Source organism: Triplophysa dalaica, chromosome 21 (assembly GCF_015846415.1).
Source record: "Triplophysa dalaica isolate WHDGS20190420 chromosome 21, ASM1584641v1, whole genome shotgun sequence".
Lineage (NCBI taxonomy): Eukaryota > Metazoa > Chordata > Actinopteri > Cypriniformes > Nemacheilidae > Triplophysa > Triplophysa dalaica.
Window position 1 is genome coordinate 3,650,947 of NC_079562.1, and position 17,827 is coordinate 3,668,773.

Sequence of the window (17,827 nt, forward strand, 5' to 3'; positions counted from 1 at the left end):
TTATTTAGGAGAAGATGATCAAAATACAAGAGGAAGAAGAAAGGGATTGATGGGTGAAATAAGGAGAAGTGGAAACAGTTGTTTGGTTATGCTTTAGTATTTCAACCTCCAGTTTATATTATACTATTTGGATGCAGATATGTTCATGTGGTGAATGATAATAAACACAGCTAAAAATATAAATGATGCACGTGTGCACTTGTAGGCCACTGTGACTGAAAAATCAGGACACATTCAGACCGTTGCATGGTCTTTCGCTTTTCTGTATATCTCTAAAAGTGTTCATGTTCCTTGCTGGAGCCAAGTCTGATCCGTGCCCTCATGTCATTCCTCTTGAAATGAGATTGTGGCGTGTCCGTTTAATCACACTCTCCCAACTCCTGGAAATCGTCCCCCTTTGGCACCCTGTGCAATTTTTCAACGTCTACATGTACATCACGGCTCCACGTCACCCGTCCATGGCAACAAAAGCATGAATGCATCTTTAAATGCGTCTTAAAAGAACAAAACGTTAATATATCTAATTTTGTCCTGTCATCATTTTCTCTACTATTCTCCCCCGTTCGCACATCCTTAGAGCCATGGCTATATTTAGCCATTCTGGCACACTCGCCATGTAGTGTTATTGTGCGCCACACAACGACCTCAGCGTTGATAAGAAAATGAGCCACCTGTTCTCCAGCTGGGCACAGACAACCAGATAGGACACAACCAGCCTGATGGCTACTGACAGGCCGCGGGTTTGTTAGGCTCTGACAGTCAAGTACAAACAGATGAGACCAAAGTTACGAGTCCTGGAGAATGTGAAATAATCTCGTCGATTAGCATTTATTAAGAATGCATCTATGCTAATTCCACATCAATGACCGCTTCTGTTGTTTTACGTCCTTACTGACTTTGATTATAACATTGCTTGATGTTACTTCAGATGCAGCTACTCGGTTTGGTCTATGTTGTATTCTACAGAAATAAACTTTACAGGCTCTTCTTTGCTTTTGTTTTGTTATAATTTGTTACTTATTTAAGTGATTTTCTTGCCTTTTTTATGCTTTAGATTTATATATATATATATATATATATATATAGTTTTTCTCCGTCCAAAACGCTTCAGGTTCATGAAAATGTGATCATATGTGAATGCTGGTGCTGATCTAGATAATGCTTTCAGGTTCCAAAGCAATTGTACTGACAGCTACGCTCACCTTACTTGCGTATACATTTGGGCGGTCTCAGTCAAATCATACAACAAACTGACGTAGATTTGTGGGAATGTGGTTACACGAGGCGTTTCAGGCAGGTCTGGGTTAGCATTCGCTTTTAGATAGAATGCACCTTTGTTTCTAACACGCAATTTTAAATGTCTAATACATGCATAGGCAACTTATTACACACCAAAGACAGAGAAAAAGACGTATTCGTGCCATTTACCCCTTTAAAGGTCAATGTTCGTATAACAAGCGTCGGTTCTCGTTAAGGGGGAAATGAACCGAAGTGAGCATCCCTAGTGACGACATCTTAGTTCTCTGTCAGGCACCGTAGTGCTTCGAAAGGGAGGGGTGTTGTGTGCCGTTGGTTGCAATTTGCACCTTTACAACTAGATGCCGCTAAATATCAACTCTGGACCTTGAAGATTAAACAATGTGCATCGTAAAACATGCTACATTAATAAACTGATTGAGTTAAGGAGTGATTAAACATTTTACTAGTATGTTTAAATGTGCCTTTAGTAAGCAAAAATGTTCTGGGACATCAATGCAAAAATAAAAAAATGCACTATTGCCCAGAAATGCTGTCTCTATTATTCTTGGAAGTGTTGATGAACACAAAATGCTTTCTAGATGGGCTGGTCACTTGGGTTTGAAACAGACAAAATATATAAGGGGAAGACCAGAGTCTCACTTGAGTGTCTGTATTTTAATGACAATTAGTGTTTATTAAATATTTCCTCTCAGAATGCAAATGTGGAGAATCATCATTTGCTGCTAATGATGGTTTAATGGATTTTAACCCAACTACTGTAGTTGTGTGGTTTAAAGCCTCAGTGAGGTTTCAGTGGGTGGCTAATGCATGTGCTCTTATGAGCTTTACTGAAAGCGATATCCCGTAGGCAAGCATATGGCGAATTAATTAAAGTTAGGTTCCATCGATCTTGGTGTATTATACCACACGTGTGTTCGGTCTCGAGATATAAAGGAATCATGATAGAAGGCAAATATTTCCGTCGTTACGTTTTCATTGAATGTGATCATTATAATATGACATTTGCTGTGTCAACACTGTGGCCACAAGCAGATAAGCTTGTGGGAACACAGAGCGGTCAGTTGATGTGTTAACAGACCTAGTTTCGTGGTTTTAAGTTCTTGTTCCGCCTCTGTTAACATTATGGGAAAGAAACTACTGTTTCATGCTCGCATACAGAACATTCTTGAGTCTGTATTTAGTTTTACCATATGCTGAACAGAAAGGCAGGTTAGTCAGGTGATTAAAAAGGAATGTTTTGTCACATTAAAGGGACACTTCAACCAATGAAAACTCTGTCATCATCTACTCACCTTCGAGTTGTTCCGAATCTGTATAAATGTATGAAAAGATATTTGAAAGAATGCTTGTAACCACAGACAGATTTTGCCCCCCATTGACTACCATATTAAGAAAAATTACGTTATAGTTTTATTTTGTTCTGTTGAACACAAAATAAGACATTTTGAGTAATGTAGGACAGCAAACAGGTTTGGGGCACTTTTTCCTACTATGGTAGTCAATTGGGGGCAAAATCTGTCTGGACAGTTGTCCAACCACAGTGGAGGAGAGGCGGGACAAACACTACGTTGACAATGCATGTATGACAGCAATCATACACAAAGTTAATATTGATTGTTATTGTATTTTTATAACGGTCTATTCAGTGATATTCTTTAAAATATGACACTATTAACATGTCACTGTCTTGGATATTCCAAATCATAAAAACGTGCAGTGCTTCCAAAGCGCTCTAAGGGCCACCAGCTTGTCATTTTCATAAGAGCACCATGAAGAGAAGTTGGCTAAAAATGCTTTGGTGGACATAGTTTCATTTATGAATTTATTGGTAAGCATATAGCCTATTATACGTTTAAGCGAAACTGTTGCCAAACCAGAGAATGAAGTCCAGAGGAATCCAGGATTCCTTGATATGCTGTGCAGAGGCGGAGATTGTGCTAATTATGAATGAGCGTGCATGCGCTCCATGTTTAAGAGTGATTTCATTAACATACACGCATTTCACGATCAAATCTGAGGTTTACGAAGTATATGGGAATCCTCAGGAAAGTTTTGGGGATGGTCCGTTTTACCGACAAAATGTACCCATATATTTACGAATGTTCTATGAATGAGGGCCAATGTTTAGACTGTGTTTATGGTCTTTATAGAGAAAACCTTACTCTGACTTTTGTTTCTAACCTGTATAGTCTGGTGGATGACCGGTGTGTGGTGCAGCCAGAATCTGGAGACCTCCACAACCCTCCCAAGAAGTTTCGAGGTAAAGCTACATTTATATCCGTCACTGTAATAATAACATAAAGACAAACCTTTTTCAGGACGCATTTGATCTGTTTCATTAGAAAGCACATGTCATATTTTAAATTGTATGATCCCTGTCCTTGTACTGTGTTTTATGGTATAATCTTATTGGGACCGGTAATATTGTTAGTGTGTCCTGGCCAAAAAACTGTCCACATAAGATTTTGAAATATCTAGATCTTTTAGTGATTTTTAAAGTATTTACCTTGAATACACCACATGAATGCATTTACAGCTGGTTGCATGCATTATTGTCAGAATTGTTTTGTTAAGAGTGATGCAAAAATTGCTTGTTGAATTGTTTGTACTTGTAGGTTATAATTGAGCTCTCCTTAGCAAATGTAACTCTTGTGATGTAACGTACAAAGATGACTTTCTCAATATTAAACACCGTCACATCTTAAATAACCTTGTGCTCCCTTGACACTCTACAGTGCACTGTGTGAGGCATGCTGGGAAAACCCTTGCGCCCTTTCTAAAACTCAGGGACCGCTCATGAACAGCCTTTCAAACGAGACCTTGTGTATTCTCTGGCTCTTTTGATAGCTGATGCATTGTTTGCATTATCTGCCCGGATAGGTCTGTTTTCTCTAGTATAATATTGAACAGGACTAGATCATTCAATTATAACTAGTGAAGGTTGTAAGGTTCAAAGTACGGCTTGGTGGTATAACGGAATATTTTTCTATTCTGCGTAATCTGCAGAATGTAAATAAGTAGGCTTGGTAAAATCGACAAGTTTTTCTGAAAAAAACATGTGATTTGATCCACCCATAACAATTGAACGTATCAAATATTCTTGTGACCTTCTGTCAGTACGTAGAAAGCTCATTCTCCTTTTTTGATTGCTTTGTAAAGCTGTTAATAGTTTTAATAAAGCTTAACTTTAGCCAAGGTGAAACTTGCGTTGAAACAGGCGATGATGCTCGCCGCGTGAGCTCTTTAACATGACACGCCGCTTAGCCCCGTTTTGTGATACGCCTGTGGAGTCACCAGAGACTCTTAATGCAAAGACAAGCCCGAGAATCAACAAACCTGAAGACAAAGAGTCGCAACACACTAAAAATGCTCATCTAATAGAGAATGAAGAGCGATGAAGACCTATAGTACAGACCCCATGAACACCAGTTTATAACACCATATATTGTACTCTCGTTGTTTGTGAATATATTCAGTCTTCATTGTTATACATGTTGTCTATCTTCCTACTGTACACATATGATATAGCCAGAAGATAAATATAAATAAATAATAAAAGTTCTGACCATCAGAACTTGATCTGATATCTTTTGTACATTATCTTGCCCACATTTTAACTATGGTGAGCATTTAAATGAACTGTCATAAATAAATAAAGTAAATCAATCTAAGAAAAATGTATAGAAGATATATAGGGTATAAAATATAGAACTATAACGGGAGATTGTTACGTGAAATATATTGTTACCGTGAAATAAAATGAATCCCCCAGTTTGAAGCACACAAAGGGTGATCTTTAAAAGTTGCATTCATTATTGAGCAAGAAACCCCAGGATACTTAAGAATGAGCTGTTCTTGTAATTTAAGGTCTGTACATCTGTGGGTTATAGTGGCATTGAAAACATTTTACAATCTTATTGGCACTTGAAAGCACTGCCATAGATAGTCACTTTTATAGACAACATTTTTCTAATTGTAAATGCTGTATTCACATACAGTAGTTAACAGGACTTCAGACGTGTCAAGCGAACTGTCATTGGCAGCTGGTTTTAAGGCATCAGCTTTGCAGGCAGGGGTTTTGAGTGCTTGAGATTTCCCTCTCACACAGCCTGCAAATGTATCTCAATTAATCTCTGAGGATTTTATTTCGGAAGAGCTTTTGCTCTGCTTTAGTGTACCCTTGATGTTTTATAGTGTTTCTTTTTTGAGCGGAGTCAGATATTACTTTTACATCCAGCTGAGATGCTTGTTTTAAGATCTCACTTTGTGAATGCACCTTTTTATCAGCTGTTCATGTCCATCAAAATTGCATTAAAACTGGGCTGCCATTTACATCTGCCTAGTAGATGCTTTTATCCAAAATCACTTGCTGTATCTGCTGTATCACACTGCCGTGTTCCAGGCATAATCGCCTTGTGATACATACTTGGCTTTCTATCCGATACTTAACATGAAATCCCATTTCTACCAGTGAGGTTTCGGACCCTTCTACTAAAGTCATGGTATTTCTGGGGAATTTGTAATTTTACCCAATTCAGGGTTATTCAGCACATCCACGGTTGAGTTTTTGAAAAGCCTGTTGTTGCTGGTTGTACTAGTAACTAGACGGGTCTTAAGAGATGTGTTTTTGTGTGCTGTCTTGATTATGTGCTTATTAACTGAGCACATAATCAGACGTATCTTCCTTGTATTGAATGCTTGCTGAAGGCTTTAGTGTTATTGTGTTTTGCAGAAGCGTCTCTTTTCTACTCTTAGAATCAATCGCATGCAAAACAATCCCTCAGCTGAAGGTCACTGTGGTAGATGGACATGTTCTTTGTCCGTTTGTTGTTTAATGCATGGGTCCGTGGCGTTTATTTTGTGTTCTTAGCATCTCTTCTGTATGGCATCATGTTTGTGTATTTCTGTCTTTGTCTATTGGGTTAAATCTACACGGATGGCAGGCAGGATTATATATCATCTTGGTTTTCGCTTGACGGTTTTTGAAAGAAAGATGTTGGGTTTAATGTATGAAGATGAGAGGCAAGGACACCTCAGAATGGGATCGATGGCCCCTCTAATACTATAATATATCCAAAAGACTTATAAAAGGCCAGATTACTTGATTATAGTGTTTAAATGGAAATATTGGATTTAAAATGTTGTTTTGTCTGGTATTTTTTAGAACATAAATGTTGCTTCTAAGACACAATATTAATCGTCTCTCATTTGTAAGTAACTGAAGATAAAAGTGTAAAGTACAGCATTTACAGCTTCAGAGATAACATTCTGCAGTGCACATATATGAAAATGTCACTTAATTGAACGTTTCTAACCAAACACAAAGCGCTTCTATAAACTTGTCATATCGCAGGGTCATGTTTGCTGCGGTCATAGTTTTTTTTCTGAACTGTTGGCTTTGAAAACAGCAGATGGCTGTCACATTATAACTGAAACCTTATGCAAATATTAGGGAAACAACCAGCTTAATTTCAGGCTTTGGAATAACGTTGAGTTGGTAACCTGTAGACAGAAAAAAAATGGACAAAGCTGACTCAAATCTGTTTCTATTTACTCTTTACAGAGACCGTAACGATTCCATCACTTGGCACTTAAGTCATTATTGTCGCAACTAATGTAGATATGCCAGATATTGACTGCACTCCGAAGAAGCTGATCTGATTTAATCTCTTGCAAATAGACCAAAAAGTCAGTTTGAAAATGCAGTCCTATATAAGCTTTGAAAAATTTGTGTGATGATCCAAGCAGGTGTGTTACTGTTTTAAGCGTCTATGTTTACAGGTTTATGTCTTTAGTTGAATCTCATTTGAATAAAATAACTTTGGTAAAGTGAAAGTGTAAATGGTAGCTAAAAGGTTTCATGCTGCAGGGAAATGCTAATGTCTTTTATTTTTAGCTTTGGATGTATGGACGATCTGTATAAAATAATTTAAAGGAGCAATGTGGAGATTTTAGCGACATCTAATGGGGAGGTTGTGAATGGCTCACTCCACCCCTCCCTTTTGAAGCACTACCAGAAGCTACGGCAACTGACACAGGACAACGATGTCGTCACACTTTCGCTTCTTTGCTGAAGGAGATAACGTATTCGAAACGCGCTCTATAGAGCACTTTGTCTGTTTAGGGTTACTTTTGAAACAACATGTTGAGTTCAGTGTAAAGGCACCCGCGGTGTATGTAGATAGAAAAAGCTCATTCTAAGGTACCAAAAACATTGCGCTTCATTATGTAGTATATTATATTGCATTTCTGTCTCTAGGTCCTCCAAAAAATGACACACTGGACCTTTAAAATGTTGACTGTTCTGGTTATCTATTAATGCTTTTCTCTAAACCCCAATGTCATTGGCTCTTTAAACGAGGTATTTTAAGACTGGTGTTGAAACGGATCCAGAGGCCGGGACAATGGATGTCTTGTGTTGTGATGACAGAGGTCTATTAAGAGCCAATGAAAAGCACACCTGAGGTACATGTGTAATATTCCACACTGAACGTTAATGTGCTGGTGTTGGAGCTGTACCATGACACAATTTTTACAATAATGCGGATGTTGAATAATTTGGCTTGTATCTGCACACACCACTGAACACCACTGTTTGTTCTCTTCCTGTTTGGTTGAGGCACAGCTGTGGAGGTGAACACGTGCACCGGGGCTGGAGTTTACCGCAGGTCTCTTGTTTCTGGTGTCCTACTGTGACCTGTTAGAACCAATTTATTCCAAAAGTGCAAGTGTCCTTTAACTAATACTACAGATAATGACCTCAGGTACATGCCAAACACAGTTTCAGACCAGCACTTTATTCCTGCAGTCAGAACGTGTGTCATAACTTATAGAGCGTAACTCCTTTGCATGAACACTCAGATACCTGGTGTCTTGAGGGATGTATGATACTAACTTTTTACAATTTATTGCTAAATGCCTCTTATTTTGGTTGAGTATTGAGAAATGTTGCAGTGAACTGTATGCATATGGAGAAAGCATCAGGATTTTAGTGAAGTGATGATCTTTTCTCTGTTTCATGTATGCCCCTACATGCCAACCTTAATGTGGACAACAGTATGTGTAAATTGATTTATCTACTCTTTAATACCAGTGGGTTCTGTTTAAAATATAACAGCTTTGCTTTCAAGATGGCAACAATTTGTGGACACCGTTGTGGGTCTGTGTAGCCAGAAGGATGTAATTTTGCTGGAGTAATGATAAATGTTACAGTGAATGATGTGTCAGGCTTTTTATTCAATGACAACGGAAAGCATTCAAATATGAATCTGCATATGACGCACAAGGTTCATGTTAACACGTAAGAAACAAATTGGCTACTTCTGCTTTCATGGTTCGACTTGCTTTTGCAAGGATGTTGTGGTAGTGAGAGTGGACGATGAGCACTTGCAATATTGTTAGTTTGAGAATGGGAGGCTGATATGACAGATCTGCTCTTTTGCTCTAGTATCTCAGTGGCTGTTTCAGAGACCGGTGCTAGCGCTAAATCTTCAGATCCCTGATGGTATTAATAGCCCACTTAAGCTGGTTTAAAGACCTGGTTTCCAGAGAGCTTTTCAAACGTCTACCTGTCCGTTTTGATCCTGGTGCAGGTTCACTAGGTTTCTCTTTGGTATCACTGGGATTCTTCAGTTGACCTTCTGCTTGTTGATGTGTAAACCGATTGAATGATAAAACAGTGCTGTTTTTCACAGCAAATCAAACGTATGAAAATGTAACACAGATTTTTCTCATACGGTGTTTTTCGTACAGTATTCAGAGCATTGTTTCTTTTATACCAGTTTTGCTCCGTATAGGGAAAACTAAGTGTGCTAAAATATACAGGTGGTTTTGTTGGCAGTGGAACAGTAATAAGAAACGCACGGTTAAAGTTTTTTTTTAACTGGATGTGGTCTCTTTGACACCTTATGACACAACCGAATGAAATTTCTGCAGATGTTTTCGTATGACATGTTGTCGGAGATTTGTGTATTTCTTTAGCATTTGGTAGAGAATTATGTTCAAGGAAACGTTGTTTAAAATTGCTTGAATGCACTGTCAGTAGCTTCGGATTTCAGCTTTTGTCGAACACTTAAATATAAATGTATGCATTAGGGATGCCATGCTGATCGCAAAAGTCGATATCTGGGATTTTTTTTACTTATCGCAGTTGGTTTCATCAGAACCAGCTGTCTGCTAATATGGCAGTGATGCTGTTTTTCCCCCAAAAAAACACACAGAACTTTATTTTGAAGTGAGAGTTAAATTGTGGATAACAAGCTTTAAGTTGTATCAAGATTGTTTTGTTGTGATAACCTGTCTGTGGTTTAGCTCAGCCTGACAGCCTCTCTCTCTCCGAACTTCACCTATCTTTGCCTCTCAGCCTTATCAACTTACATATCTCTTCTCATTCTCTCCGTTCTTCTCACTGTCCCAATTTCTCCCCGCATCCTTCTCTCCTAACTTTCCTCCTCCCCTCCTACAGTTTGCCTCCACCTCTTTAATCCCAGAGCGCTAGCTCTACGTTGGCACGTTTCTCAGTGCGCTCTGCGGTTGAAGAGCTATTTTTACTCGTCACACTTAATCACGTCCCCTTGTGTGGTTCCCTTCCCCTCACTGGTACTCTCAACGTCCTTTTACAGGCCCTCAGGAAGCCCAACACTCTATCTTCATGAGTGTAACTGTCTTTTAAAGAAAAAATTCATGCAAAAAAATAGTTTTTCATTATTTACCCATTTGTCATTTTAAACTGAAAACCTGTATCCCTTTAAATGAAATATAGGATCTCATTCTAACAGTATGTAAACAGTTGTAGAGTTGTTTGTAGAAAACATGGCAGTGAATTCAATGTATTTAGGCCAGCTCTGTATGTAGATATAAACAGATTATACTTAGGTATTAGACATATAACGTCTCATTATGTAAGGTCTTTATACACCTCTGAAGATATAGTTTTGTATATTATATTGCATTTATGTCAATAGATCCCCCTCAAAACCCCATATTGTTACTTTAATGGAGTTGTTTCATCAGATGCTATGTGATAACTCTGTTTGGTTCACAATACTATCATTTTCAGGCCAAACAAACCATTTATTAAGCGATAGTCAATGTAAACGTGAATCGTCTGTTCATCTCTTATGGAAACAAAATGAATTGTCAGTTATGTCTGCAGTTATTTGTGTGTTTTATACCCATTTGGTTCTGTAATGAGTTCAGTTAAATGCGTCACAGAGTCTCCGGGAGTTACCTGCTTTTATCTGTTCCGAAAAAATTTTACCACACCTTTGTGAATCAGTACTACTAGACTTGAAATGTTCTGTTTGAAAGGTAAAAAAACGTTCAGACGTTTTCTGCATGTTTAAGGTACGTGCCGTTTTGTCTTTCCTTTCAGACTGCCTGTTCAAGCTGTGTCCCATGAATAGATACTCGGCCCAAAAACAGTTCTGGAAAGCAGCGAAACCAGGAGGAAACAACACCACAGACACAGTGCTTCTTAACAAACTACACGTGAGACAGGCTCACACATTTATGTTCTCTGTTTTTGAGATGGAGGCCACATGCAAGGCCCTGTGTCAACATTTCATCTTTCTCACAAAAAGTTTTTGATGGCGCAAAATTTTGCACGCCATCGTTTGTTTGCTCTTTCATATTATTTGAAATATTATTATTGAAAGTATTATTTGAAAGTAATTTGTTATTGAAAAAAAAAATCAATAGCAATTTTGTTCTATCCGTCAAGCTAGTTGAGTTAATGTGTCTAAAACTGTACATTTTTGTAAATCTGTATACATGCATGTTTTTATACTGGTTTGTTTTTCAGCACGCTGCTGATCTAGAGAAGAAACAGAACGAATCAGAAAACCGGAAGCTGTTAGGAACGGTGATTCAGTACGGAAATGTTATTCAGGTAGGGCAGCCAGCTGGCAGATGGAAAGCACAGGGATCTCTCACTGTCCAGTTCACGTGGCAGAATAAAAAATGTATTGTTCAGTGTTATTTTAGTGCCAATATCATTAGGCTCATGCTTGACATGCATAATTTATTTCACATTATGTCATATGAACACTGCAGCATGACGAACATGACCTGAGCAAAAATTTCAAAAGATGAATGAGTTTTTGCACAAATACACTGCACTACCAATCATTTAAGTTTGTTTGTTCTTTTCACAGCTGTTGCATTTAAAAAGCAATAAGTACCTCACGGTGAATAAACGCTTGCCCGCTTTGCTGGAGAAGAACGCCATGCGTGTGACGTTGGACTCGGCTGGAAACGAAGGCTCGTGGTTCTACATACAGCCCTTTTATAAACTTCGCTCCTTAGGAGACAGTGTAAGTAAACATTGTGTGGTATCGTCCTCTAGTTAACTGTTTCCATAGATGTGTGTGTATTATTTCAAAATGTTACGTTAGTTGTTGGAATCAAATTTATTTGTTGCATTATTTGTTTTGGCTTGTAGTAACAACTAAAGAAAATTAGACATTTTTTAATAGTGTTTTTTCCAATTGGGTTTTACCATAAAAACATATCACACAAAATATGTATTTCCGCTCCACCTGTGAATCGTAATGAAACCCATGTGATTCAGTCCAAAGCAGACATAAATTTTTTTCTAAAACAGGTGCGATTTGTTATGTCTCTTACCTGTAATGGCTTTTAGACCAACCAAGCGAATCAAACTTACGTCAAATGGACTCGTACGCACCAAATTCTCTAAAGAGAACACACCAAGAGCAAGATGTACTGACAGCATGCGTCAGTGCAAATGCATATTTCATACAAAAAAAAACTGTCGTATTTACTATAGAAACGCAGTGAAAATAAGTGCTGAAAACACAGCTGGTTTTGTAACTTTGACCTTATTGCATATCTAGAGAAGTTGCGCTCTTTTGTCCTGTTTGGTAAATCTTGCCCCAAGAGTTGTAAGTGTTTGGAAAACATGTGACGCAAAGCAGAAACAGGCTGAGGTCACCATTTGCTTATGTTCCTGCATCTGTTAGTGAAACATGCTTTTGGTTTTCTGTGGGGTCGTGGGGTGTCATCCGCTCTGGATCTCTGGGGTCTTTCTGAGCGATATACGTTATATCCAATTTCACATCAGTGAATTCCTGTGGTGATGCTCTTGAAAATGGCTTTGTGGGAGAGCTTCTCTGACAGAAAGCTTTTGTTTTGAAGTGCCAGCGATGCTTTGAATCCCATCTGACCCGGTCACATAAATAACGGCAAAACCGAGGCGTTTCAGAAGATTGGTTCAGATTTCATTGAGACTTGCGTATATCATTTAAAAATATATATATTCTCACTTTTGAGCTTTGTTATTGCTACATTTCTTTATGTGGTTTTATTATCAGGCGTTATTGAAGGCATCATGCTGTTATGGATACAATTAAACTTGAATCGTTGTAAAAAATACTTTCTGGTTTTATCCGATTTACTTGGAAGTACAATGAATTTGGTTCACACTGAAAACATCTCTGTCCATAGAAAGCCTACCTGAAGTCATGAGCTGAATTTATGAACCGGTCTTATATGGATTTGCCTTTTGACCCCATGCAGAGTTTTGATACTTACAAGCCCACAGCTCAGCTGTACGACTTTCCTCTTGGTCACACATGGACAAATGCAAACCGCCATTGTTTTTCAAAGTGATTTAAACCATGTTTTATGTTGCGATAAAAATCGTTTTGGACTCCTGCCAGTTTCTAAGTGTCTTTTCATGTGTGCCGCTCTTCGAGGCAATTATCACTATTATTATTCCTCATACAGTTATTTTAATTTAGAGATTTGTTTCGAGCTTTACGTTTAACTTTTCTTAGCAGTTTCCTCATTAAATCAAAATAAACCATTCCAAATGATAAATTCTGGATAAAAATGTATCATATTTTAACCATAGCAACCACAAATTCTCTATGGTCTCACCACAATTCCACAGTTAACCTGTTGTACTTTTAGCAAAATTACGGTAATACAAATTTGATAAAAACCGCCAAATAACATGGTTTACTATAATACTGTATTATAGTATATGCTATATTTGCTATAATATTTTCATAGTATTGTTAAAAAAACCGATATTGGCCACTATTCCCGATAGCACACATACATCTGGCAGACATCTATTTGATATCTGTACATCTGGGAGATTTTTTTGTTGTTTAATTTTTTCATTTATTGTTTGCTCATCTGCAATATCTGCGTCTGCTGTCAGATGTCTATAAGATGTTTATGATTAAAATGTATGTAAAACTGCTCTTTCCGAGATGTTTATCAGATGTTTTACACAGCAGATGTTTTTCAGATCTCCATCTTTAGCACACACGTGCCTGTGCTATCTGGAATAACACTTTTACTACAAAAAAACCATGCTTAAATTTCCTAAGGGATCTTCGAGCATCCACCTGAACACCCTAGAAATTATTTAGCAACCACTAACATCCTACAAACTATAGAAATGTATCAATGACCTGGTTTTGTACAAAATTTGTGTACCTTATTTTGTATTGTTTTCTTTTAGGTTGTGATTGGTGATAAAGTAGTTTTGAATCCCGTGAACGCCGGACAGCCTCTTCACGCCAGCACCCATCAGCTGGTGGACAATCCCGGCTGCAATGAGGTTCATTTGCTTTTTATTTCAGCTGATCAGCATTTCTGTTTATTTCATTTTTCCCCAAGTGTAAATGAGACTATTATCGCAGTTCTGCTTTTAATAGTTTTGTAAGTGCTGAAAACGGGAATATTTCCTGCCTAAAGCTGAAATTACTTTATATACAGTGAGAGATTTTGAAATTTTATGCTGATGGCGAATTATTTTGAGATGCTATCTTTGCAAGATTATCTCTGTGGGAAATAATCGTTTTTATTAGGTGCTTAAGCAAAAAAAACTGCAATTGACTTAATTTCTCTTTTACATAGACTCTCCGTCTAATTCTCTTTATCTCTTCAGGTGAACTCTGTGAACTGCAATACTAGCTGGAAGATTGTTTTATTTATGAAATGGAGGGACAACAAGGAAGACATTCTTAAAGGGGTAGATGCGTCAGAGATATGCGATATAAGCTGTGTATTTTCCTCCTGCGACTGTTAAGTAGTCTCTGTCTTTCTGTTTACAAGGGTGATGTCGTGCGACTTTTCCACGCTGAGCAGGAGAAGTTTCTCACTTGCGATGAACACAGGAAGAACCAGTACGTGTTCTTGCGGACTACCGGCCGCCAGTCCGCCACCTCTGCCACCAGCAGCAAAGCATTGTGGGAAGTAGAGGTACCGGCCCAATTGAAAAGTTACTAGTTTCTTTAAGTACCTTTCGACTTAAGTAGATTCGCCATCAATTTCTAACGTCAGATTCTATCCTGTTTCAGGTGGTTCATCCTGACCCGTGCCGTGGTGGCGCTGGCTACTGGAGTAGTCTTTTCAGGTTTAAACATTTGGCCACAGGACACTACCTGGCAGCAGAGGTGAGTGAGGCGTGTTCTGCTATCCCTGGATCCTCCCCCAGCTTGTCCCAGATCAGCACTAACCATTCCCACTGGGTAGGGAACCTTACTAACTTCCTTTAGACCTTCTCTGCCCTAAAACTGCAGTCTGTAAGATTTTCGTCATCCCTCAACGCTTCCATCCAGGCCTCAATCCTCATTTGAGCTGAATGTAGCTCAGTCAAATGCCAGAAAGGTTAAATCTTACATTGTGCAGCTTTAAACAGACCCAACGGCCTGTGTTTTTTTTTGCACATGGCTTATTTGGTTAGTTTTAGGAACGTAAAGTTGGAACATCTACTGAAGATCTGAGAGGTGTTCAACAAATTTGACTTTTATTTCAGAGGCACATAAAGTACCTTCAGTTTCTGATGATTTTTTTGCATTGAGACTAGAAAGTATATTGATATTAGCATTCAGATTTTTGTCCAGCTAACCAAGCAAGCCATGTCTGAAGAACCAGTGCCGAATTTCCTGTCTTTAGGTTATTTGCCAAAAGCGTTAAACTGATTTACGTGTGCAAGGGGTTCCTTTTGAGGGTGTTTTTCTAAGTTTCTTCACACTCACCTGTTGACAGGTCAATCCTGATTATGCGCAGGAGTCGCGGGATTCTCGTTCATCCGTGAGTGATTTATCAGCTGGTTATCTCTGTTGAATATTTGATATTTCTGTGTGTGCGCTCATGGCGTGCGCTGTAGCTAAACTGCTTGGTGAATTTTCTCCCTGCTGTAGGTGGCGGATTTTTCACCCTTTAACTTCCAGGTACTGTCAGTCATGCTTCGGTTTTCGTGTAAAAATCACCTTTTCATACTTTGACCTTGAGCTCATAGACGGATTTCACGCCACCGCAGTGTTGAAATCGAAAGCGAGGCAGAGGTGGAAAGAAAACCGGAGAGACGGATAGACTGCAATGGTTTGGACAACCAACCTGGAGTTATTGAAACAATTGATGATCTTAAATGTGACTATACAAGCACACGATCTGTTTTACTTAAACCACTTAAGCCGTATCAACACATTTTGGTGAATGCTTAAGCTGCCATAAACGGGTTTCATTCATGCACACGCAGCCAATCTAACATTGTTTTTAAACGCATCATTTGTTTATTCATATCACAGACACACGATGGTAGCCCAAACTATTATAGTCTATCTGTCCTTCCAGTTTTCTTCCCACCTCTGCCTCGTTTTTGATTTCAACATGGCAGCGGAGTCAAATCAGTGTATACAATTCACTTTTATGCTGTAATGCTCTTTGCCTGATGCAACTTCTGTTAGTTCTGTATGTATTCTGTGTATGCATGTGATATATACACGACACCAGTCAAAAGTGTGCCAACACACCTGTTCATGCTTTACAACTTTCAACAATAGTAAGAGCATTAATACTAGGAAACATAAATGCAAGAAAAGAAATTGTAGTTTTATACTTTAAGCCTTCAAGGTGGTCACCTGTCCAGCACAGTGAACTTAGACAGTCAAAAATAGTAACGTTTTCTAAAGAAATCAATATTTAGTCACAATATGTTTGTCTGCAACACGTTCATAGTTTTCAAGATTTCGCTTTGAGCGAGTCAAAGGACATGTTTACATGTATGTGCCCAGGCTTTTGTTTGTTTATGTGTTTTCTGTATTTAGATTGTTGTAATATGAATATTAACCATGGTTTTGCAACAATAACCAATATTTATAGTAAAATAAATAAAAGAAATCCACCTTTGACGTTAATTTATATAAATTGTTAAACTTTTTTTTATTTTTGGTAAAACAAAAAAAAACAGAGGTCACCAGGAAAACCATAGGAACGATCTTCCTGATAAAGGTTACTTTCTAAGTAGACCCAACAAGAAGGAGAACCTTAAGACATAATAATATTAAACCGATTAAAAAGAGCAACTATACCAAATTAATGTTCAAAGAGGATTGCATAGACCATTTATTTGTTTATATCATTACACAATTCAAAAAATAATATATCCTTTAAAAATAATGAAATGAAAATAATGCACATAAGCACAACATCACTCATTCTGCGTAAGAGGGTTAGGGTGAGCAATTCTTGTGAACATTTTCAATACATGAATATAAGTTTCTCCAGTTAATTTCTAGAGATAATTCTTGAACCAACCACAAGGTGACAATATAGCTTGGTAACCATGGATTAATATCATAACTCATTGCCTGTAGATGGCAGTATAACACCATGGCTTGTTTATTGTTCTGTCTTGTTGCTACTGTGGACACACTTGGCAGTCTTGTAATGAATAACTTGGACTTAATGTTTTCTTAAACTTTCACTCAAAAGAAAGCGAACAAGGAAGAACAGAGAAAGTGCAAAACATGTTTTGCAGGAACTTGTACATGAAGAGCTGTGACTGTTAAAATATATTTATAATCTGCTGTCAAACATCACGTTCCTGTACTTGAACGTGCAGATATTGACCGCTTCGCACGTGACCACTTTGAATAATTAAGAACTACACGCAGAACAATAAACATGTTACACATCACAGAATGTCTTATCAGTTAATGAATATTGGCCGGTTTTATCTCCGTCACGTCATCCACTAACCGACCGAGGTGACGTGCATCGTCTCCATGGTTACGTGATCTCCTTTCTCTCCATTAGCTGGACTTGGAACATGAGGCTCTCCAAGCACGTCTGCGCGCACCCAACGAGAAGGTCATGTACTCCCTCGCCTCTGTTCCTGATGGCCATGATATCTCCTCCATATTTGAGCTGGACCCGACAACCCTTAAAGGTGGAGACTCCCTCGTACCCAGGTACACAATGAAGCATATTTGCATCACCAATAAAAACTCAAGATATAAAGATAAAAAAAGACACATTTTATTGTTTGTTTTGTCATATTCATCAGTCAGAGATTTTGTTAGGAGAGCTGAATGTGTTTGTCCTGTCACACAGCTCCAATGAAATCCATTGATAATTTATGCATCAGCTGACAGTTTCAGTCACACAAAAATGTTCGGTTGAGCATAACGTTCACATATCCAAGTCAGTTATAGGAATTTTAGAAATAAATAATATTTTGTATAAAAAATTATATTATTTACATATTTTGGAATATTGTGGAATTCTCCACACCCAAATCTCA

At 38.1% G+C, this 17,827-nt stretch overlaps 1 protein-coding gene across 10 annotated transcripts in view; it reads left to right on the forward strand.

Annotated features, from left to right (window-relative positions):
- Positions 1 to 17,827, forward strand: part of itpr1b (inositol 1,4,5-trisphosphate receptor, type 1b) — a 93,049-nt gene that overhangs the window by 3,075 nt on the left and 72,147 nt on the right. For 8 of the 10 annotated variants that reach the window (XM_056735679.1, XM_056735680.1, XM_056735682.1 and 5 more), the window contains exons 3-13: positions 3,450 to 3,520; positions 10,634 to 10,749; positions 11,063 to 11,149; positions 11,415 to 11,573; positions 13,757 to 13,855; positions 14,186 to 14,269; positions 14,353 to 14,499; positions 14,598 to 14,768; positions 15,289 to 15,333; positions 15,444 to 15,473; positions 17,341 to 17,495. In XM_056735679.1, coding sequence (XP_056591657.1) covers positions 3,450 to 3,520; positions 10,634 to 10,749; positions 11,063 to 11,149; positions 11,415 to 11,573; positions 13,757 to 13,855; positions 14,186 to 14,269; positions 14,353 to 14,499; positions 14,598 to 14,768; positions 15,289 to 15,333; positions 15,444 to 15,473; positions 17,341 to 17,495 — 1,164 coding nt within the window. The remainder of the gene's footprint in view (positions 1 to 3,449; positions 3,521 to 10,633; positions 10,750 to 11,062; positions 11,150 to 11,414; positions 11,574 to 13,756; positions 13,856 to 14,185; positions 14,270 to 14,352; positions 14,500 to 14,597; positions 14,769 to 15,288; positions 15,334 to 15,443; positions 15,474 to 17,340; positions 17,496 to 17,827) is intronic. The other 2 variants (XM_056735684.1, XM_056735688.1) reach the window with 1 other exon arrangement.